The following is a 21,086-nucleotide window of genomic DNA, read 5'->3' on the forward strand; positions in this document are numbered from 1 at the left end:
AAAAGGACAGCGCAATCTTTGAAAGGAAGAAAACCCTGTAAGCTTTATTTTACTAGTGGAAGTTAAGCTAAAACTTGATTTGCCTAATTGCTGACCTCTATATAAATTACTAAAATATATATATATATTTAACTTTCTGACTACTTTTGGACCGTCTTTATTCCACAGAAAGTTGTGATTTCTGCCGAAGCAGCTGCATAGTACCACACAGAGCAGAAAGACATGAATTTATATTTGGGTTCTGCAAGATCTGCTTACTGAGTCTGTTATTCCACTTGGAGGTTCAAAAACAGTTTTTACATGACTATGATTTGTACAGGAACAATATACAGACCGAGGGACCTGGATTCTGAAACAGCTAGACAGTGATATAAACAAATATTTATACCTGGGGAGGGGGGAATTAATCTATTCTAACACAGAATGAAAAACGGGGGGTCAACAGTATCTAAGGCACAATACCTCCTAGCACCCTTTGGTTTCGGATGAACTCCCACTTACACATCCGTGCATTGCATGATAGAGCATTTTTATGTTTTATTTCATCAAAAGTGCCATTTGGTATGTCAATGTTTAAAGCTTATCATTGTCTTTTTTTTTCTCCTTCAGCAAGTAGAGGGCCCGTAAAGCAGGGTGTGTTAGTCACGCGAATTCCTATAAGGCACTTTACTGTTTTCATATTGGACAGTGAGGTACAGAGGATATATTTCTAGGGTTCGTTGCTGTTAAAAAAAAAAAAAAAAAGGAATAGCACCATATTGTGACATTAGCTGAGAGCCAGGCTTCATTATGTCCTTCTCATACAAACTTGGCAGCGGCTGACGTGGGTGCGTAGTTCCCCTGCCTTCAAGGTTGACGGAGTAGGCTTCCTAAAATCCAACGAGAAAGCAAACATTAGCCATCAGCTCACCATTCATCAGACATGCAACAGAGCCCCTCAGCCATCCTTGTCCTTTGGTGCCGTCGAGTCGATTTCAACTCATAGCATCCTGCCCTGCTCAAAAACCTCTAAGGGGTTTAGTACCCCAAATTCTTCCCTGATCCTTGAAATCCTACATGATTTGGACTGTTGAAAGGTGAAGTCTGAACTGAAGTAGGTACTAATGAAACTTTATGGAAGTTAAAATGTCCATATAACGAGAATTCCTTGCCCTAAAATGGAGGCTGATTGTTTTAGCAGCTTTTGGTGTAAATTCTAGTACCCCCAAACTGAGGTATGTGATCTGATTTAAATTAATGGACTCTTACCTAATTTTATTTAAGAAGGTATTTTTGTTCATTGTACCAAAAAAAAAAAAAAAACCACTATAACCTATTAACCCTCTAAGGGAAGCTCCAGGAGCTGAGACATCAATGGAGTGTGTTTGTCTCGCTAGCGAAGGGGTTAAATTCTCTCATAGAGTTGATGTCAAGTTCACAGTAGCCTAAAAAGGCTCACACAAGCTAACAATTAGGCAGAGAGATACTTTTTTTTGGATGCTTTAAGAATTATGAATAGTGAATACATTACTTCACCTTTTATGGTCTAAGCTGGAAAGAAACAGGATCATAGCAGAGTTCTACATAATTCTCTCAGAAAAGAGAAAGACAGAAAGGCTTATCTCCAGGGGTGAGAAGCATTTATTTCGAGAATGAGCAGTAATTAATTGTTCAAGCTCCATCAGGCTCCGCGCCTGCGCCAGCCGTGGCTGCAGCTGGTACTAAATAAAGGGCAGAGGATTCATTATGCTACTGTCCATTAGGGACTGGGCCAGCCTCCAAATTCATTTCAACAAGGTTATCAGCCACTTGGGACAGTTGCTTTAAAGGTGAAATTTTGGTAATGGAGAAAAAAGTGGGGGTCGGGGTCAGGGACGGTTTTCCCTATCAATTTCAGCTTCAATTGTGCCGACATGAATTTTTATTTGCACAGCTCTAAAAAAATTTCACTCAGAACTCACGTGTATGTTATGTGCACGCACATTAAAATCGGCGTTACGGATACTACAAAAATGAACCCCGCTCACTTTCCTCAACTTTATTATTAAATGCACAGTATTTTAAACACGCTCTGTTTGAAGATTTGTTGATTGCTTCCAATTAAATTCTAGTGGCTCCACCCAGAAAAATGAAAGAGGACTTTTCCTCTCCATGATTCTCCAGTCAGTGGAAGAATTAATTCCACCACCTAATGTTTGCCTTTAAATATCACCTTGGTTACCTGCCCATGTGGAAGAGAATCAAATACTCATTACTTTAAGTGTCATCATTTTTGAAGACTTGGTGCCGGAAGGTGTGATCAGGGATAACTGAAAAGACAAGCGACAGGGGGGAGAGGGTCACTCCAACTTACTTGAACATCTCGCTTCTCTCTATAGTGGCAAGCCAGAAGCTGTAAGCATTTGCATAGTAATTACAGGTTCCACGGCCGTGGCACTCAATGAATGGCGCACTTCTAAATTCTTCCAGACAGGAGCCCGGTGACGCGAGGGCTTGGCCAGAACCTTCGGCACCAGCGCTGGTGTGCTGGGGAACAAATGTGAGCACTGAGTCAGAACATCCTCCGTGGAGTCCAGGAGATTTACTGTTCCTCGGGAAGGAGCCAGGGTGATTCTTTCTGGAAAGCGGGCACTCTCCAGCCTCAAGGTTACCATGTAAGCCAGCCTGCGTGCAGGCGCCCCCTCCAAACACTTCCCAGATGGCCTCCGCAAGTCACTTTCTGTTTCCCCGGCTGGGGCACAGCCATGCTCTATACAGCCTCCAGAAATCAGCTAACACTTCTCCCAAAATAGCAGATGACCAGTCCAGCTCTATCAGAAATGCCAACCTTACTACATACTATTTTTGAAGATAAGTTATTCTTTTGAACCTAAAATCTATTCTAACCTGGGATATGAGACCGTGGCCAAAATGTGCAAATAATGTTAGAACCAACTGATATGAAATCAGATTTTATAAACAAAATGAACTTTTTAATATATTAGCTGCTATAATGAATTTTATTCTAAGGTAAAGAATGCCCACCCTTTTTTTCTTTCCTTTAAAAAAGGAGAAAATTTAAACAAGAGAAAGAGAAAAAAGAACACTACTGGAACTAATTATTAAATTGCATTTTGGTCTAACGGATTCAAGTAGGTCCTACCTGTCCTCAAAACTCAAAAACTTTTAAAACGAATGCTCTGTAAACTTGCATGAGACCTTATAAAACATCTCCATAACTATTTTTTCAGATATAGAAAATGTGAACTCTAGAATTTTGGGGGCTGCAAGGGACCTTTGAGGACACGGTTAACTCTCACAGTTCCCACGTGAAAAAGCGAGGGTCCTGGGACATTCAGAATCTGCCCATGATCACAGTTCAAAAGCAAAGCTGAGAAAGAAACAGGAGTCTACAGACTTCTAGAACAAAGCCTTCCTCATTTCACCACAAATCCCCTTAAAGACTAAGAAGATGTGATGGGTAACCTTGAACACTCAAGTCCTCACTTGGCCTCCAGGCCAGAATGCTGGCTCACATTTTGCAGACACGTTTAGCTGCCATAGAACTGAAGTGAGTTCACATCAATATCCAAGGAAGCCTGATGCCTAGGGAGCACGGCACAGAACTCTTACCCGGCTTTTATCATCATCGCTGCTCTTTCTAAACTAAGTCATATCGTGAAATACTCTGCAGCTAAACGAGTACAGAAAAATGTCCCCAAATCAGGCACAGACTCTTGTTTTCTTGTAGTGAAGGGAAGTGAGGTAAGAATTTTACATGGGGGTGGGAATAAGATGGCGGCCCCACTGGGTCAAGTTCTAATTTTTCACAAACTCAGCAAAACTTCACGTTGGCAACAGGTACCTCATAAGGGTTGTTCTCTGAAAAGCTCCCGTATGTGGCTTAACCCACACGTTCCAGACGACGATCAGTTTGTGGGGGCAGCTCAAGGGACTCGCTCATTAACTTCAAGAGAATGGATTAAAAGCACTGTTTTCCCTCATCAAGAGAATGAGCAAATTACTGTTCACTAACACACGTGATCCTTGATGTCACTGTCGGAGAGAACATTGCAGGCCATGAGGGATAAATGTGGAATTTCTTATGCTGTTAATTCATCAGGTTAGGAATTAGCTCATCTTTCCCCTGTCAGCTTTCTCTCCCTTATTAAGAATAAGTCTAGGGGGTGTCCTAAACTGAAACAAAGATTGACTGGCTACAGTAGCATTTATGGCTCTGATTCTATGTAAATTACCCTAGGACAGTCAGGTAAAAGTACAAAATATATTTCTCGGAATAGGCTTACACCATTCCTCCAGCCCATATTTTTGAGGCTTCTCCACAATTGTGTTAATTTATCTTAGAAGCTTTACTAAGGAGTCAAAGAAATAATAACAGTTGAGTAGACCTCCCGGAGAAAACCAGAAGAAATATAGACAACTCAGAAAAGGAAAGCTAAAGGCATTCTTGCTCAGCAAGCTATAGTTGCATCTTCCCCATGCTCTCATTCGAAAATATATCCACAAAATCTTGTTTCTGGTTTATAAATGATTATTTGCTCTGTCCGCAGGGGCTCGTCTTACAGAATGCGTCCTATCTGGGAGAGGGCTGTCTGATCTTAGTTGTCATCCGAATGACAGACATGTCAGGTATTAATGTTATTCTTTACAGATTCCCTAGCTACTCTTTTAGCTACGGCGTAAGATCATTTCAGTTTTCAAATGAGTGTTATCTCTGGAACAGGAATAAATGGAAATGTGTGTGCACGTCTGCTTTGGAAGGTTATCCCTGAAGGCCCATCTCTGGGCCACCTGAAACGGCAGCAAACCAACAAGGAGTGAGACTGCTGATAGAGACACTGTTGCTAATACTCTAAGAAGGTAAGATGCTACCTGGTAAGAAGGCTCACTCTGTTCTCTGCAACATCGTCATTTTGATTTGCTCTTGATTTTCAGAAATTACAAGCAATCATTGTTTAAGGTCTTTGTATGACACCAGGACAAAACGTTCTCCTGTGGTTCTTTACACCTTGGCTCAGAGGGAATTTCTGTCATTTTGTCACAGACTCCATTTAGTAGTTCTTATGATTATGGAGTCAAAACATCCAATCTGCCTTCAACTGTATGTTTTATATCATTGTTAGTGTCTTGATTTCTCAACCTTTTCAGCTTTCTTGACAAAGTCATCACAACAGTGCATTTGGAATTATCACTACAACTTGCTATGTTTTGTTTCTGCAAATTCTTGGGACCTGTAAAAGAGTCTAACTGCAGTACAACCAATTCAGCAAATCTTATGATCAGACTTAATACATACTCAAGTGTTTTAACAGTTATTTTCCCAGCAACTTTTTACACTTGGGGTAATTCACAGCAGAAGAAGAAAGTTACGAGGCCACTTTTCCTGTCAATCAAATAGTATGGACTGATACTTATTTAGGAATCAAAATGTACAGCCTGGCCATATCTGTGGGTGGGAACATGGTGGTACAGAAGGTATTTGTGTAGGATCATTTACTGGGAATTGACAAATTCCAGGATAACCCTAATCTCATAAGCTCAGAGATTTTTATGTGTTTAATCAATACTTTAAACTGAAGCAGTAAAATAAAACAAGCTACAATAGATTGAATTGTGCCCTCCAAAAATATGTGTCAGTTTGGGTAGGCCATGATTCCCAGTATTGTGTAGTTGTCCATCATTTTGTGATCCGATGTGATTATCCTATGTGTTGTAAAACCTAACCTTTATGAGGTTAAGGAGGCAGGATTAGAGGCAGTTGTGTTAATGAGGCAGGACTCAATCTACAGGATTAGGTTGTATCTTGAGTCAATATCTTTTGAGATATAGAAGAGGGAATCAAGCATAGAGGAGAGGGACTTCATGCTACCAAGAAAGAAGCCAGGAGTAAAGCATGTCCTTTGGACCCAGGGTCCCTGCACTAAGAAGCTCCTAGACCAGGGGAAGACTGATGACAAGGACCTTACCCCAGAGCCAACCAGAGAGAGAAAGCCTTCTCGGAGGGCTGGCTCTCTGAATTCAGACTTCTAGCCTCCTAGACTGTGAGAGAATAAATTTCTCTTTGTTAAAGCCATCCACTTGTGGTGTTTCTGTTATAGCAGCAGTAGATAACTTAGAATCTCAACAAATATCGTGTTTTTGGGAGGAGGTGAGCACCTGGAAAGACTGGCATCTGAGAGAGGTCGGTGACAGGCGAGCAGCCCTCACCCCATGTGATGGGCATAGAAAACGCAGGTTCTCAGGGATTGGCCCAGTAAGATATTGTGGAAGGGTTGTTGCCTTGCTGACAGGAGACAGTACTCCTTTAGCTGATTTTCAGGTATTTTGTTCCTAATTCAAACTTTCTGCTTTCTAGCTTGTGTGTTTTAGTAAAATGTGTGCCTCCCAAGTGCAAGCTCTTTTATTCTATTCCCTGAAAGATGCCATGACTGCCAGAAAAGCTCATCATGTTGCTGGTGCTGGGCAGAGATCTGTGGAGCATCTAAGCGGTAGCTGGAGGAGCGTGGAGGATTCAGGCCTGTGCTTCTGGGAAGATACCCATCCCATATAGTTTAGTATTAGAGCAGTAATTCCCAAAGCAAGAGCGGGGCCACTGGCTGGGCGCTGGAAATCACTGCTGTCCCCTAGCAGAGCAGGCCAGGCTCCTAGGTGAGCTTTGAAGGGGGGATGGTCCAAGTGAAGGAGGAGAGAGCTGGGCAGCAGGATCCAGAGAACTGGAGGGGATTGGCTGCGTGCCCACAGAGAAAAGGATGGGGCTTTTTTGAGTAGGGTCTTTCCTGGAAAGATGCAGTTTTCCACAACACTTACCATGACAAAGGAATAGCCAATCCAAAGGGAAGACCACCCGGTGGGACACTGTGGAATCTGGATGGTCTGGCTGTGCACGGCCATCACCATGGCAGGTGCCTCACACACAGCACACCTGGAAGGGGAGCAGAGCAGGTAAGAGAAGGCACAGGGTGAGGGTGTATTTATTCATTGGTTTCCCCATTATTCACTCCATCTCTTCTGGGCAGCTTTCTGATTCAACTGCTTATTTATTAAGTGGGTAATGCTGTGGCCGTTACCGAGCCTTCAAGCCTTAGCACCTTCTTGTTGGTTTTATAAGCTCTTTTCAGTATTAAAACATTGAATTCCAAAGCAAATCCAACATTTGTTCTTCAACCATCTGCTTTGTACCAGGAAAAAAATCAAAGGGGAACGTTTTAACAGTGGTTATCCCCTGGAAGGGCTGAGGTGACATGTGACTTTTGTTTTCTCCTCTCTGCATGTGGAGCCCTGGTGGCACAGTGGCTAAGTGTTTGGCTGCTAACCAAAAGGTCAGCAGTTCAAATCCACCAGCTGCTCCTTGGAAATCCTTTGGGAGAGTTCTGTTCTGTCCTATAGGGTCACTATGAGTAGGAATCAACCCCACAGCAATGGGTTCCTTTCTGCATTTCAGTGTTTTCCAATTTTTCGACAATGAGTACATACGTATTTGAACAATCACAAATAATGTTTAAGAAGTGAGTTACTGAAATTCAAATGCTATCCACTTCTGAAATGGAGCCGTTAGTTTGAAGCTATTAAGACCATTTCACATAAGAACTAAATTTAGTAAATTCGGGTAAGCCCAACAATGCACCTGAGGAAACTTATTCTAGACTGGAACTCAAGAGACCAGCGAAAAAACCCCTATCCGCAGGCCTCAGCTGCTCAAGGCTGGCAGCTGTCATCGGGGCCTGGATAGCTGAAGGAACTCTCGGAGGACACTTCCGGCAGGACAGGAGGCTACCCAAGTCGGGCTTGCTCAAGTTCAGCTGCTGGAACTGCACCCCAGAATAAATTAGAACAACACACACTGTTCTGACTAAAAGCTGCTCGATTAAGGGAACCCTTGTTGGTGGGATAATGTTTTGTTAAAAAAAATTAGACACCAGCAGTACAATAATCACATTCAAGTCACAAAATGAACAGAGCGTTAACAATGCTGATAAATGAATATAAATGGTGTTAATAATTACACCTAGTTACGCAGGCACATTTGCATGAAAATGGATGAAGAGGAGGAGGAGGGTCTAAATTAGGCATTTGATTTGCCATGGACTTTTGTGCGTGTGTGCGTGCGCACGTGTGTGTGTATGTGTGTTGTGCAATTTTCTATTTTATTCATATAAATGCAGATGAATTAAAAGGTTCATTTAAACAAGACTTACTGAAATTGGCCTTATACATCTGCCACCATCTGTCTGCCTTACACAGGAGCCAGAAATACAACGTGGAGGACAGCACTTTATTTTGGTCAGGCTCCCTGTGTGACAGGGGGATAGGAGTGGATAAAGAGAGGGTGTCCCTGGCCTCTGTCAGATGGGGGGCTAGGGAACACAAAGCAGCAGATTTAAAGAGTTGTATGGTCCCTGGTAGGAAACCCTGGAGGCATAGTGGTTAAGTACTATGGCTGTTAACCAAAAGGTCGGCAGTTCGGATCCACCAGGCGCTCCTTGGAAACTCTATGGGGCAGTTCTACTCTGTCCTATAGGGTCGCTATGAGTTGGAATCGACTCGATGGCAGTGGGTATGGTCCCTGGTGGCGCAGTGGTTGAGTTTGGCTACTAACCAAAAAGTCACTAGTTCGAATCCACTAGCCGCTCTTTCAAAACCCTATGGGGCAGTTCTACTCTGTCCTATGGAGTTGCTATTAGTTAAAATCAACTCAGCAGCAAGGGGTTTGGTTTGGTTTGTTTTATGGACACTTAAAATTCACATGATTCCATTCTCCATATTATTTATGAAGAAACGAACACACCAGAACTAGAACTTAATCCTCCTCCCTCCAAACCAGTGCTCCTTCCACCACAGCAATGAGACAATCAGCAGGTTTACGACGGCTCGTGTCTGTGGAGGGCTGGGAAATGTTTAGGAAATTCTGCCCGACTCTCAGGATAAAAGCAGAAAAGGTAGCAACTTATCTGCTTAAAATGAAGGATTTTACGTTATTAATTGTGTCGATAAATAAGCTTTAGAACCTCCCCAAAGGGAAGACCTCAAATAGAACCTGTAAGTCCTGAGAAGTTGTTGGAAACTGGGAAATTAAGGTATCCATGGAAACCGCAGGCTCAGAGCCAAGAAGAAAGGGGCAGCACCATCACAAAAGGGAATGAAAGATGCAGTAGCGGGCTTAAACCACATGACCTGTAAGTGTCCTTCATGCTGAGTTTCTATGGGTCTGGCCACAGAACACTGTAAAAACCCTGAAATCTAAAGTGCTGAGACATTTAAACAATTAAGACCCTTCATTTATGCTTCTAGAACCAGAGGGGTCTTACTGAAAGTAACTTGTCCACAGAGAAATAATATCTAAGACACGAGGCTTCTCATGGCGGTGCACTTGGAATATCTCAAAAGCATGCCAGAGCACCTGCATTTTCAACCAAATCAAGATCAGATGTCAATGTTATTTAGAAGCTAAACAAGAAACATGTATAAATGAACATTCACGTTCTACCTTATTGTCCAAGGGAAGCTAAACAAAAACACAAAGGTTGTTAGTTTTCCTTCTGGTACGCCAGGCATGGTTCTGAGCAAGAAAAGTCTCAAAATAGAACAATTGATGGGGTCTGAGTGCCACACTGTAAAGTACTATGATTTTTCCTATTTTATGACCCATAAAATAAAATCTTTATAACTCCAAGAAAAAAAAAATCTAAGAGAGCTGTCAGAAGGCATTTTAATTACTGTAAAGTAATCAAACATACACGATTTTCCTATTTAATGGGCCTCTCTTAGGCTTTCTGTTCCAGAGTCCCATAGGGTCCAGACCTCTTATTGCAGTTGTGATCTACCAGGACCTGGCCTTCACAGGTGCTCATTCCCTGGGCACCATAACTTCCTGTTCTTCCCCCCAAACAGGAAGTGGTCATCAGTGATCGGCCAGTTACGTGGATGACCGCAACACGGCTGCAGGGGCTCCTGAGGGGTGGCTCCCAACACTCCCTTCCCTTTGCCCCCGACTGTAGGGCTTTTCATAAACCAACAGTGCTACATTTTTCTTTGTAGTCAAAAGCTGTTTGTCTCTTTACAGAAAATACAGGAAGCTTGCTTTTGATCACATTCACCTGTCTGAGCAAACTTTTCCTGACTCGCTACTCCTTTTATCCTTTATTATCTTAGTCTGCAAAAGGCGAAATTATAAAATCATGTCTTAGTCAAAATAACTCGTTTCTTTGCCACTTTGCTGTTACTTCTGAGTAGAACTAAGGAATCGGCTTTTAATTGGAAGGAAAGAGGCAAAGACAGGACAATCATGTACTTTTTAGTCATAGTAATTTCAATTTCCCGTTTTACTTCCTATCAGGTGAACAAAGGTGGACCGGAAGGCAGACTCCACACGTTAGTGTGGGTAAGCACTAAATCTGGGAAGTCACTCAGTCTACCGCATGCATTCTCAACGGGGACAATATCACCCCAGGGGTTCAAAAAATAAAATGCTCAAATCTTTGTGTATGAGAGAAATCTATATAAATCTTATGCACAAATCACATGGACACATACCATATATAAACAGTGTATCTGTGGTATTATAATGTCTTGGGGGTGACTAAGAAAAAAAACTTTCTAAAAAGGCTCCATGGGGAGACCAAAAAAAAAAAAAGTTGAGAAACACTGGCCTAATTAATGCTTGCTGAGGAATTCATCAACAACCCTTTGCTCACAGGAGGAAATGTGATCACCGAGGTGAATCACATCAAAATATAAAATCGGCTTCAAACGCAGGCACTATCTCACCTTATAGGAGATGTGGCTGTGCAGTGGCTAAGTATTCTGCCGCTAACTGAAAGGCTGAACCCACCAGCCGCTCCGTGGGAAAAGGATTACAGCTTTGGAAACCCGATGGGGCAATTCTGCTCTGTCCTATAGAGTCGCTATGAGTCTCATTCAGCTCCACGGCAGTGGGTTTCGGTTTGGGTATCTCACCTTGCTTTTGCACTCTAATATTTAGAGGATTAACTGGTTTTTATATGGAACATTTTTCTGGCTGATTTCTGTTACGAGGATGGGGTATCACATTTACTGAACTGAATGACAACGGGTTGACTATTTTGAGAAAAAAAAAAATCTCTGTCCAGACCACAAGAGATTTTTCTTCTCCAGTCGTACATCTGCCCCTAAAACTGTTCGACTTACCTGCTAATGAAGGGTCTGATATTGTCCCCAGTGATGGGCGCCATAGACATGGGCATGGGCTCGGGAGTGGACAGCCAGTAGGAGTAGTCATTTCTGGATGCAAAGTTGCAGACATTGTTGATGTTGCAGAAGAGAAAGGGCATCGTGCTAAACTTGCGCAGACAGCTCCCAGCCGTACCTAAAAGCACAGCCAGAGGAGGCAACCTGCGTTATTTTCTTTATGATTTACAACCCACCTCCATTTAAAACCGATTTGAGCTGGCCACTCACAAAAGGCATAAATTCAACATAACCATTCAGAAGGAAATCTGAAAAATTTAAATTATAGTCCGAAAGGAAGTAAACATACCAAGTAGACGAGTGTCATTGTAAAGGAACATTAAATGAAATTCCAAGAGATCGAGGCAAAAGGGAAACTCTACGGGATTGTGTAGAACATGTTTGATAAAAGGAAGCAAAACCAATTTATCAGTCGAGAGAAATCTTTTCCCTTGAACTGGATTCTGAAAGGAATTTAACATGTGGGTCCTGTACAATGGTTATTAAACGATGCATTGGACAATGTCTTTAACGACAGTTTTGCAGAAAATTCAGAGATGTTCTTTATATAGCCGCTGCTTCTAACCTCAGTAAAAGTTAAAGGTGCCTCACATTTGGTGGAGGGTATCTTCAGGGGGCTAAGATAATGAGGACAGACATGGCGCTTTCTGCTAAAATCTAAACCAATAAAACGGACAAGGCTTAGAACATCAGAAACATATGGGATAAAATGTACAGTCGCAGAAAAGAACGATAGTTAAGCTGCCCTATTTTAAGAATACCAACAAAAGCTGTTTTGTGTGTACTCTAGTAATTTTGATTCTACTTGATAATTTGAAGAAGCAATCAAAAGTATTACTAATTTTAAAAATGTCATAGATTCGGCCTTTATATTTTCTTGGCTACATACTTCAGTGGTACAGAAGCTACTGGATTGATGATTCATTTGATAAGGATGAAGGGAAACAGGGTCAAGCCTGTTTTGCATACTCTGTTGTCATAAGGTCACTCTCTGCTCTCTAAATCGCAGGACCAGAGACAAGTACAGTGTTGTATCAGACTGAAAAAGTTGTCATTGAGTCGACTCCAACTCATGGCGACCCTATGTGCGTCAGAGTAGAACTGTGCTTCATCGGGTTTTTAACGGCTGTGATCTTTCAGAGGTGAACTGCCAAGCCCTTCTTCGGAAGTGCCTCTGGGTAGACTTGAACTGCCCAGTAGGCACTTGATAAATCTATGTTGAATGAATAAATGAAACCATAGATGACTCACCCAAGTCCTGGCCATGGGCCCGTTCATTCCCTTGCACATACAGCAAAGAGTACCCATGGTAAAGAATTTTGGTCCCAGGAGGACATTGTGGGTCATCTATTGTTTGACTGTGCCTGGTCACAAGGAAGCCATGATCAACAGATGGGGTGCCTGGGGGGCCCATGGATCCTGGTGGCCCATCTGAGCCTGGGGGACCGGGAAACCCTCTTGGACCTGTAAAAGAGAAGAGAAATTGGTTTCCCTAGTTATAAACAGATTCTCCCAAGAGACTTCAAAACCTTGGTCTCAAAAAAGTTTTTAATATTTTGTATTTTTTGTTTATTTCTACAAAGTATCCTACCGTTTCACACACACACACAAATACTCAGTAAAAGACAAGACTACTATACTAATAACAACCCATCTCCTTCATGGTACTTTATCTTTTCCTTTTTACATACCACCTCAAGGTATTTTTACAAGCCCAGTGCTTGATGCATAGTAGATACTCAATAAATTTCGTTTCCAGTGAATAAACCGATCAGTTTCTACCCCGACTCTGTGCATGTCACTCATACAGAATTTGGAGGTTCCTCTAAGGGGGGATTACTATAGAGTCACATTTTAAGGTGGTTTCCCCTCCATCAGCAGCTCCAAAGCCTGTATATGGAAGTACAGGAGGAAGGAAGCTCTGTGCCATCAGTCTGCTGCATTGTGATCTTTGTTTAATTAGCTGATGCCCCTGTTTCCTGGGTTAAATTCAGGGTGATTCTATAACTTCCCCTTTAGCATTAGAGTCATTATGGGATATTTAAGTGATGTCCTGCTTTCTAAGTGAGGCAGATCAAGTTTATCCAGTTATAGTGACATTCTGGTCAACTCTAGAACAATTATTTTTCGATTCTACTTTCCCTCGTCTGTGACTGAAATAGAATTTCTGTAGCTGCAGCCTGCTTTCCTCAAAGGGAACCAACCGCACAAGGCCGTTGCAATCAGCCTTCTTTCTGAAAACTGTATGCTTTGATCCATCTGAAAACTGTATGCTTTGATCCACATCCATCTCTCGACTCAGAAAAAAATGACAACCCTTAACCTCACATTCAACCCTATTTCTTCTCAGAAGCAGACTTCTTTGGAAATCTTTCAAGTAACATTTTCAACTTCATTTTATAGGTGTTCACATGCTCGGACCTATTGCTTTCAACTAAAAGATAAAGTGTAATTAGGTTGGACAGGCACACCACCTACCTGGAGGCCCAAAAGGCCCCGTTTCTCCTTTCTGGCCAGGTGCACCGTCAAACCCTGGAACACCTGGAGGTCCAGGCAAACCCACCAGTCCTGTCACACCTAAAACAAAGGAAAAAGAACTCATGAGCTGTCCTGGAGAACAGCAGAATGTATCATTTTCTTGCCTTCTGAAACGACTTAATCTTCTGGGGAGGCAAGCATAACGTCTTTTAGTGCAGATGAGGACGTTTTCCTGGAGTGCTCTGAATTGCTCCGTCAAGCCTATAGACATGTCACAGAGACAGCTGTCAAGTTAACACTCACATGGGCGTGTACTTGACCATCTCAATTCTGAGTTCTCCCTGGTTTCTCGTTGCTATTGTTGGTACGTCTTAGCACATGCTTTTGGAAAAGGCAGGCTATGGATGGGGAAATATTTAACACATTTTAGCTTTCTCAAGAGTTTTCTGCTTGACAGGAGCTGACTGAATGGACACGGGAAATACAGGGTGGAGAGAAAGAGTGTGCTGTCACATAGTAGGGAGAGCTGCTAGGGTCACGTAACAATGTGTACATAAGTTTTTGTATGAGAAACTGACTTAAATTGTAAACTTTCACTTAAAGCACAATAAAAAAAAAAAAAAAGTTTCCCCCTTGGCCATATTCTGCCATCTTAAGTCATTTTTAGAAAAAAAAAAAAATATTGACATAGTTTTTTGTTTTCATGTGCATGGTTTATTCTTAGGTAGCTTTAAACTTAAATTTTCACGGTTGCTATCTTTCAACTATCTATGTTTTCACTGTTCTTTATTCTCCACCTCCCTTTATCAATGGCCGTTGTTGCTGCAGGCTGCCCAGTAGATTCAGACTCACTGCAACCCTACCAGACAGCGTAGAACTGCCCTATGGGGTTTCCTGGGCTGAAATTTTCTGTTTTTTTCATTTCACTTATTGCATTTTTATTTTCAGTTCTGCAATTCCCATTTGTTTCACTTTTCTTATTGTACTTTAGATGAAGGTTTCCAGAACAAATTAGTTTCTCGTTAGACGATGAATATACATATTGTTTTATGACTCCGGTTGCCAACCCCACTACATGTCAACACTCTCCCCTTCTTGATCTTCCCGAGGCTGAAATCTTTAAGGGAGCAGATCTCCAGGTCTTTTCCCCCTCAGAGAGGCTGGTGGGTCTGAACCGCCAACCTTTCATGGAGTGCAAAGCCACTCTACCACCAGGGCTCCTTCCTGACCAGTAGTTCTTGGAATGGTAACTGTTTAGTTCAAATGAGCATAAAGGCTTTAGGTTAGGGTGTCTGGGAACAATAGGGGCTAGCAGAAACCTCTGCCAGTCATGGAAGCTTCTGGGACCCCGAAGAGCATTGATGTTTACAATTCTAGGTTACTGCTTCCTGCCACCTGGTATCTGCTAGCTTGGAAAGATGGTCTGGTTCCTTTAGCTGACACTTTTCTAACTGAACATGGATATGTAGAGCTAGATGTTCCTCTAGCTTTTCCTATATTTTGTTCTGGATTTTGTAGGCCCCTTGAAGAAAATCATTTGGTTTTGATATAAATTTAAGGTAAGTAAGAAAGTAATAATTCAAATATGTGCCTGTATAATCGCTCCCCAGAAACTTTGATTTTACAGACATGAGTCAAAGGGAAATACCGCTCACTTCCCCGACCACTCCACACATACCCTGTACAGCCCTATATTCCTACCTTGCTGTCCTTTAGGGCCTGGTGGCCCCTGAAGTCCCTTTAGACCTGCTGGACCTTCAGGGCCAGGGAGCCCTGGCTCTCCTTTGATGACATGGAAAGGACCTGGGGGACCAGGGGGGCCTGGAAGACCTGTGGGAATCAGGGAAGCAACTTATCAATTCCACTGTAAACACATTAGATGAGAGTCCAATATGAAACACAACCTAAACGGAATGATTTTCTCAAAAGTAAAATTGTCATCAAAAACACAAGAAATTAGATCCTTGCCAAATGCATATTTAATCTGCACATCTTTATTATTTAACCTAAATCCTGAACTCTTGGTGCTGGAAAAGACTTTGGAATCACCAGTACAAACTTGCCACTCAATTCTGGAGTCCCTCACAGACTATCGTTGGCCTTCACCCGAATACCCCCAGTGATGTGAAGCTCAGTTCTTTCTGAGGCAACCCATTTCTTATTTGGATAGTCATGATATTTGCAGTTAGGAAGTTTTTTTCTTAAATTTGCCTGAAAATGACCTTATTAAATATTATAACCACTCGTCTTAATTTTTAATGATGCGTAAATGTAATCCTTCTGTGTATCTCTTGAAATGTTTATAAAAAATAATAGAGTTTTCAGAGGCTTGTGAGGTCTGCCTCAGCCTTGTCTTCGGCTGAACCACCACAGTTCTCTTACCCTCTCCACACACATCTGCTCTGTTCCTTTTCTTTCTTAACCTTCCACTTCCGGGGCATCCTGATTTGTCATTCTCTCTCTTAAAACGTGGTTCTGAAAACTGACACAGCCCTAGAAACTGGTAAATTTGGGATAATACTAAAACTACTTCCTTTCAAGATTATTCACCCCTTTTTGGAGCCACTTCACGCTGTGGGCTCCTAGTGGTGGAACAGTCAACCAAGACCCTTTCCTGTGAAGAACACCTTACTGTGTGCAACCAGGCTACATTCACTCCACACACAGGGTTCGCTTTTTTCCTGTTACAACTTGAAGTGATTGAGTTCAGTCTAACTTTACAGCCTGCCACATTTTTTTTTAATCTTGAGGATGTTAGCTAATATTCTAGCCAATACCCTCTCCCCTGGATCTATCTCGATCAAGGACTTTTAACGTAAGTCGCTGATTTAAAAAAAAATGTCAAATAGATTAGCCAAATACAGCAACCCTGACATAGGACCAAAGATTTTTTTTTTTTAATTTTCTAATGATCTTCAAGTCATTTCAGATAAGTCAGATGAAACATCCTAATTCTGTGAGTTCACCTGCAATTTGCGCTCCCCAGTGTGATATCAGCCTACACGGCAGATCCTCCTACCTTTAGATCCAGGAAAACCTTGATCTCCTTGATCTCCTTTAACTCCCTGGATGCCAGGGAGACCCTTCTGACCTAGAAAAAAAGTACACAATTGTTTTTACATAGAATTGCGAATTATACACAAGCACGCGTGTACAGTGAACAGATGGCTGATTTAGCCTCGTGGAAGAAGAGAGCATTTCTAGTTATCAGTGTGAAACTTGAGGTGAAACTCCTGTTTCTAGAACCATGAAGTCCTATTTTTTGCAAGCATGTAATGAAACTGTGAAACGGCCGTAAGCAGCGGAGGTGCACAGGACACAGCTTTTGTTCACAATCGGGCGTGCATACCTCCCCAAATAGACCGTAAGAACCCTGGGGGCTGGGACTTCATTTTATTCATCTTTCATATGTATCTGATTTAGCAATAAAAATTGGTGCCTGGAAGCTGAGAGGCGCTCAGTAAATGTTGTTTAATAAATTAACTAATGACCCAAATCCACAATTTCTTATTGAGATCCAAATGTGGTAGCTATTGACTCTCAGTAAGAAAACCAGAATGTCTTTATACAGCCATTCATAGGATCATAAAAATTGGGTTGCCACACAGAAATGGCATTTTTAATTTAAAAAGAACAATACCTCATGCTTTCATTGTGCTAAGGCTGTCAATATTAAAGGGCCTGTGATAGGGTGCTCCTCGGAAACTCTATGGGACAGTTCTACTCTGACTTATCAAGTTGCTATGAGTTGGATTCAACTCAAGGGCAACAAGTTTGTTTGTTGTTGTTGTTGTTGTTGGTAGGAAGCTCCGGGGATAAATGTCCATTCAAACAGCGTCTCCTCTGCTTAAGTCTTACCCTGAAATCCTGGAACACCCGGAGGCCCCATATCGCCCTTGGAACCCGTGATTCCTGGAGAGCCACCAATACCCTAGACAAAACGAGAAATGTCAGTCCGGAATTGTTCTGGAGACACACGGAAAGTCTCTCAAATAACCAGTTGGGTTCAGGAAGCTGAGAAAGAACTTTGGTGCTCCGCAAAGCAGATTTGTAAACAAATGGGCAAGAAGGACAAATCCACTGTGCGTGCCTAAATTAAGAACACTGGAATTGAAGTGGTTTGCTTCCTTCACCCATGTGGCCTCTATTTGCCCATCTGCAGCGTAAGTTCCTTGGGAGCAGAGAGCACGTGTTACACCCCCAGTGTCTCGAACAGAGTCAAAGTCAATAAACATTTGTTATTGAAATGCATCAATCTGGGACAAAAAGTAAACTAACTACTTTTGAAAATGCTCCCTCAACTGCTCAAGCATAATGATTTTTATTTAAAATTCATTTCAGATCTTACATGAAAAGTAACCTTTAAATATGTAAAGGTAAAAAATACGATGGAAGACATCTCCCTGTATAATATAGCAATATCCACGTAGTTTAATTTGGTCTTCCTATCAACATAGTTGTTCCTTTGTCATGAGTAACACATAAAAAATTGTACTGTTTCTTATACAGATGTTTTTCTTTGATTTGCCTTATTTTAAAAGGTGCTGTAGCCAAAATAACTTCAACACAGTAATAGTGGGCCCAAAAGACATTCATACACATTGCATTTTCATGATGCATATGGAGGATTACGGAAGACTTTAAGTAAAAGGAATCGGTCAAAAATTATTATTGTTACTCCACAATCAATACCCATGGAAGCAGCAGTCAAGAAATCATATGACCTATTTAGTGCATTGGGCAAATCTACTACCAATAAAAGAAAAAAACAAGTTAAAAAGCAAAGATGTCACTCTGAGGACTAAGTTACACCTGAAAGCTGGACAATGAATAATGAAGACTGAAAAATTGATGCCTCTGAATTATGGTTTTGGTAAAGAATACTGAATATACCATGGACTGCCCAAAGAATGAACAAATCTGTCTTGGAAGAAGTACAGCCAGAATGCTCATTAACAGCGAGGATGGCGAGACTTCATCTCACATACTTTGGCCATGTTATCGGGAGGGATCAATCCCTGGAGAAGGACATCGTGCTTGGTAAAGTAGAGGGTCAGTGAAAAAGAGGAAGACCCTCAACAAGATGGACTGACACAGTGGCTGCAACAACGGGCTCAAACATAACCACTACGAGGATGGCACAGGGCCGGGCAGTGTTTTGTTCTGTTGTACACAGGGTTGCTATGAGTCGGAACTAACTCGATGGCACCTAACAACAATGTTCCAAATAGCCTATTTTGCATGATTATTCATAAGCATTTTATATGCAAACAACATATGATTTATAAGTAAACAGGACCACTAATTTTTGAGTGCTTGGTATGCTAAACTTAGTCATCCAGTATCTGGCCTTGAGAAAGTATCTGGCTCGATGACTCTGAAACATGTCGTTGTTACTGATGAACTACAGGAACTAACCCATGGGACTTAAAAAAACATCCCACTTGCTTCTACATTACTTCACAGGTGTCTGTTTAAAATTCCTCCCACATCCAATCTCCCCCAACACACTTTCTGTTCTCGGATGTGTGCATATGTGTATGTGAGAGAGAGAGACACAGAGAGAGAACGAATCTCTGCTAATATGTCTATACAACCTCAACAATGCACACAAACAACCCACTGAGCCATGGATGTGGTTAAGCTGAGAACCAAGCCAGAGAGCCAGACCACCACTTTACCTCTGAGTGGCTGTAATTTGGGAAATGAAGGGAACCAAAGTTAATTAAAAACAAACACGACAAAATAACAAAAACAAACAAAAAAACCTACTACCAGTTATTGATTACACCCTGAAACCTGCTCTTCTGCAGGCTTGTTGACGTCACCATGGATGACGTCAGCTGTCCCTTTCTATTATTCCAGCCCTGTTGCCAATCGTAAGAGATAATTGGGCTAGTTTTACAGGATTGCTCTTTACAAAACAATCCTGGTTATGGCCCATTGGTTTGCTTTTCCCATTCAGTTTATAAAGAGATTTTTTAAACTCGGGCATTGAACTATAATTTCCAGTTTTATGAGGTTTCCTTTTTAAGAGTCCTTGTAAAGCTCTGTTGTAAACATTTTATTATAGTTGCATATTCTGGTGCTAATGAAGATAGCTGGTTGCTGGCAAGAGAAGGAACAGATTTAGAGATGCTTTGGGAGCAGTGCATCCCTGCATATGTCTACAGACACTTGTAGACAAGTATTTATAATTCTGTGATCAGGGAAAGCTCCTGTACAGAACAAGAAGTCTACAAATCAATAACTCACAGGCATTCCCTGGAATCCTGGGTCTCCCTTGGGTCCTGGAACACCAGGAGTTCCTGGCCAGCCTGGATTTCCTTTGTCACCTTTTAGTCCATCAAGCCCTGGAAGTCCTGGAGGCCCCATGGGTCCCGGATGCCCTAATGGGAGAGACAAAAGTCACACATTTGAAGTTGGAAGGTGACATTGTGTATAGTGTCATTGGGCTAGGTGTTGTCATACTGCTACCCAAGCGCCACTACCTGTACGTAACAGCATCATATCAAGCAATGTGAGCCCCTAGGAAATCAAGGGAGGGTCAAGAAGGAAGACTGCACATAGAGACAAGACAGAATGTTAATATAAAAACTACAGTCTGTTTCCAAAATGGTTTTTGGTTACTGGTGTTCAGGGGTACTGTGCTGCCATTGTAACAAGCCTGGTCAAGAGTAGAAATGCTTTCTAGAATGTCGTGTTGATCTAAGACAAACATAATACGTGGTATATGTATTCCACTCTTTTCAACCATTTCCTTTCTCCCATCTTCTTAGTGACTTGTGTACACTAAATTCCTTGACCAAACGGATACAAGGAAAACACTGACCCAAAGGAGGCCAAAATACAAGGCATCCCAAAAGTCATAAGCAGTCTGAAGCTGTAATAACTTCAGAAATATAAATGCTACTAACTTCTAAATAATAAAAAACTCATTTGAAATATTAAATATTGAGATTTCTTTTACATGTGTTAATTTTGTGAATTCTGTTTCAGTCCCCAGCTCTTACACATGTGACATGACACCTGGCTAAATACCCTTACCTGGCAGGCCAGGTTGTCCCTGAGGTCCTCGGTCTCCTTTGGGTCCCTCCACAGGTTGTCCTGGAGCTCCAGGTAAACCTGGCTGTCCTTGTGGCCCAGGAGGACCCACGAATCCTGGCTCTCCTTTGGATCCAGGAATTCCTGGGCTCCCAGCCAGTCCCGGGAAACCCACGTCACCCTTTGAACCTAAACAATAAAAACAGTTCAAGATCCATAGTGAAATTTAGTAGAACAGAATACCACAGTATACTGACTAGGAGTTAGCGCAAGATATTTCTCATCCTCGTTGCCCCTCGGAGCTGAGCTCCCTGAGGGCGCCAGGGGACAAATGGAACTCAGTGCACTTTTCTTTCTTTTTT

At 41.9% G+C, this 21,086-nt stretch overlaps 1 protein-coding gene across 1 annotated transcript in view; it reads right to left on the minus strand.

Annotated features, from left to right (window-relative positions):
- Positions 1-727: 727 nt before the first annotated feature.
- Positions 728-21,086, minus strand: part of COL4A1 (collagen type IV alpha 1 chain) — a 172,941-nt gene continuing 152,582 nt past the window's right edge. The window contains exons 42-52 of the mRNA XM_049867355.1: positions 20,728-20,913; positions 19,936-20,069; positions 17,539-17,611; positions 16,700-16,771; positions 15,382-15,510; positions 13,681-13,779; positions 12,454-12,666; positions 11,143-11,320; positions 6,787-6,901; positions 2,333-2,505; positions 728-869 (exon numbers count right to left, since the gene is read on the minus strand). Of these exons, the coding sequence (XP_049723312.1) occupies positions 788-869; positions 2,333-2,505; positions 6,787-6,901; positions 11,143-11,320; positions 12,454-12,666; positions 13,681-13,779; positions 15,382-15,510; positions 16,700-16,771; positions 17,539-17,611; positions 19,936-20,069; positions 20,728-20,913 (1,454 nt within the window). The 3' untranslated portion in view covers positions 728-787. The remainder of the gene's footprint in view (positions 870-2,332; positions 2,506-6,786; positions 6,902-11,142; positions 11,321-12,453; positions 12,667-13,680; positions 13,780-15,381; positions 15,511-16,699; positions 16,772-17,538; positions 17,612-19,935; positions 20,070-20,727; positions 20,914-21,086) is intronic.

The sequence above is a fragment of the Elephas maximus genome, chromosome 23 (assembly GCF_024166365.1).
Source record: "Elephas maximus indicus isolate mEleMax1 chromosome 23, mEleMax1 primary haplotype, whole genome shotgun sequence".
Taxonomy (NCBI): domain Eukaryota; kingdom Metazoa; phylum Chordata; class Mammalia; order Proboscidea; family Elephantidae; genus Elephas; species Elephas maximus.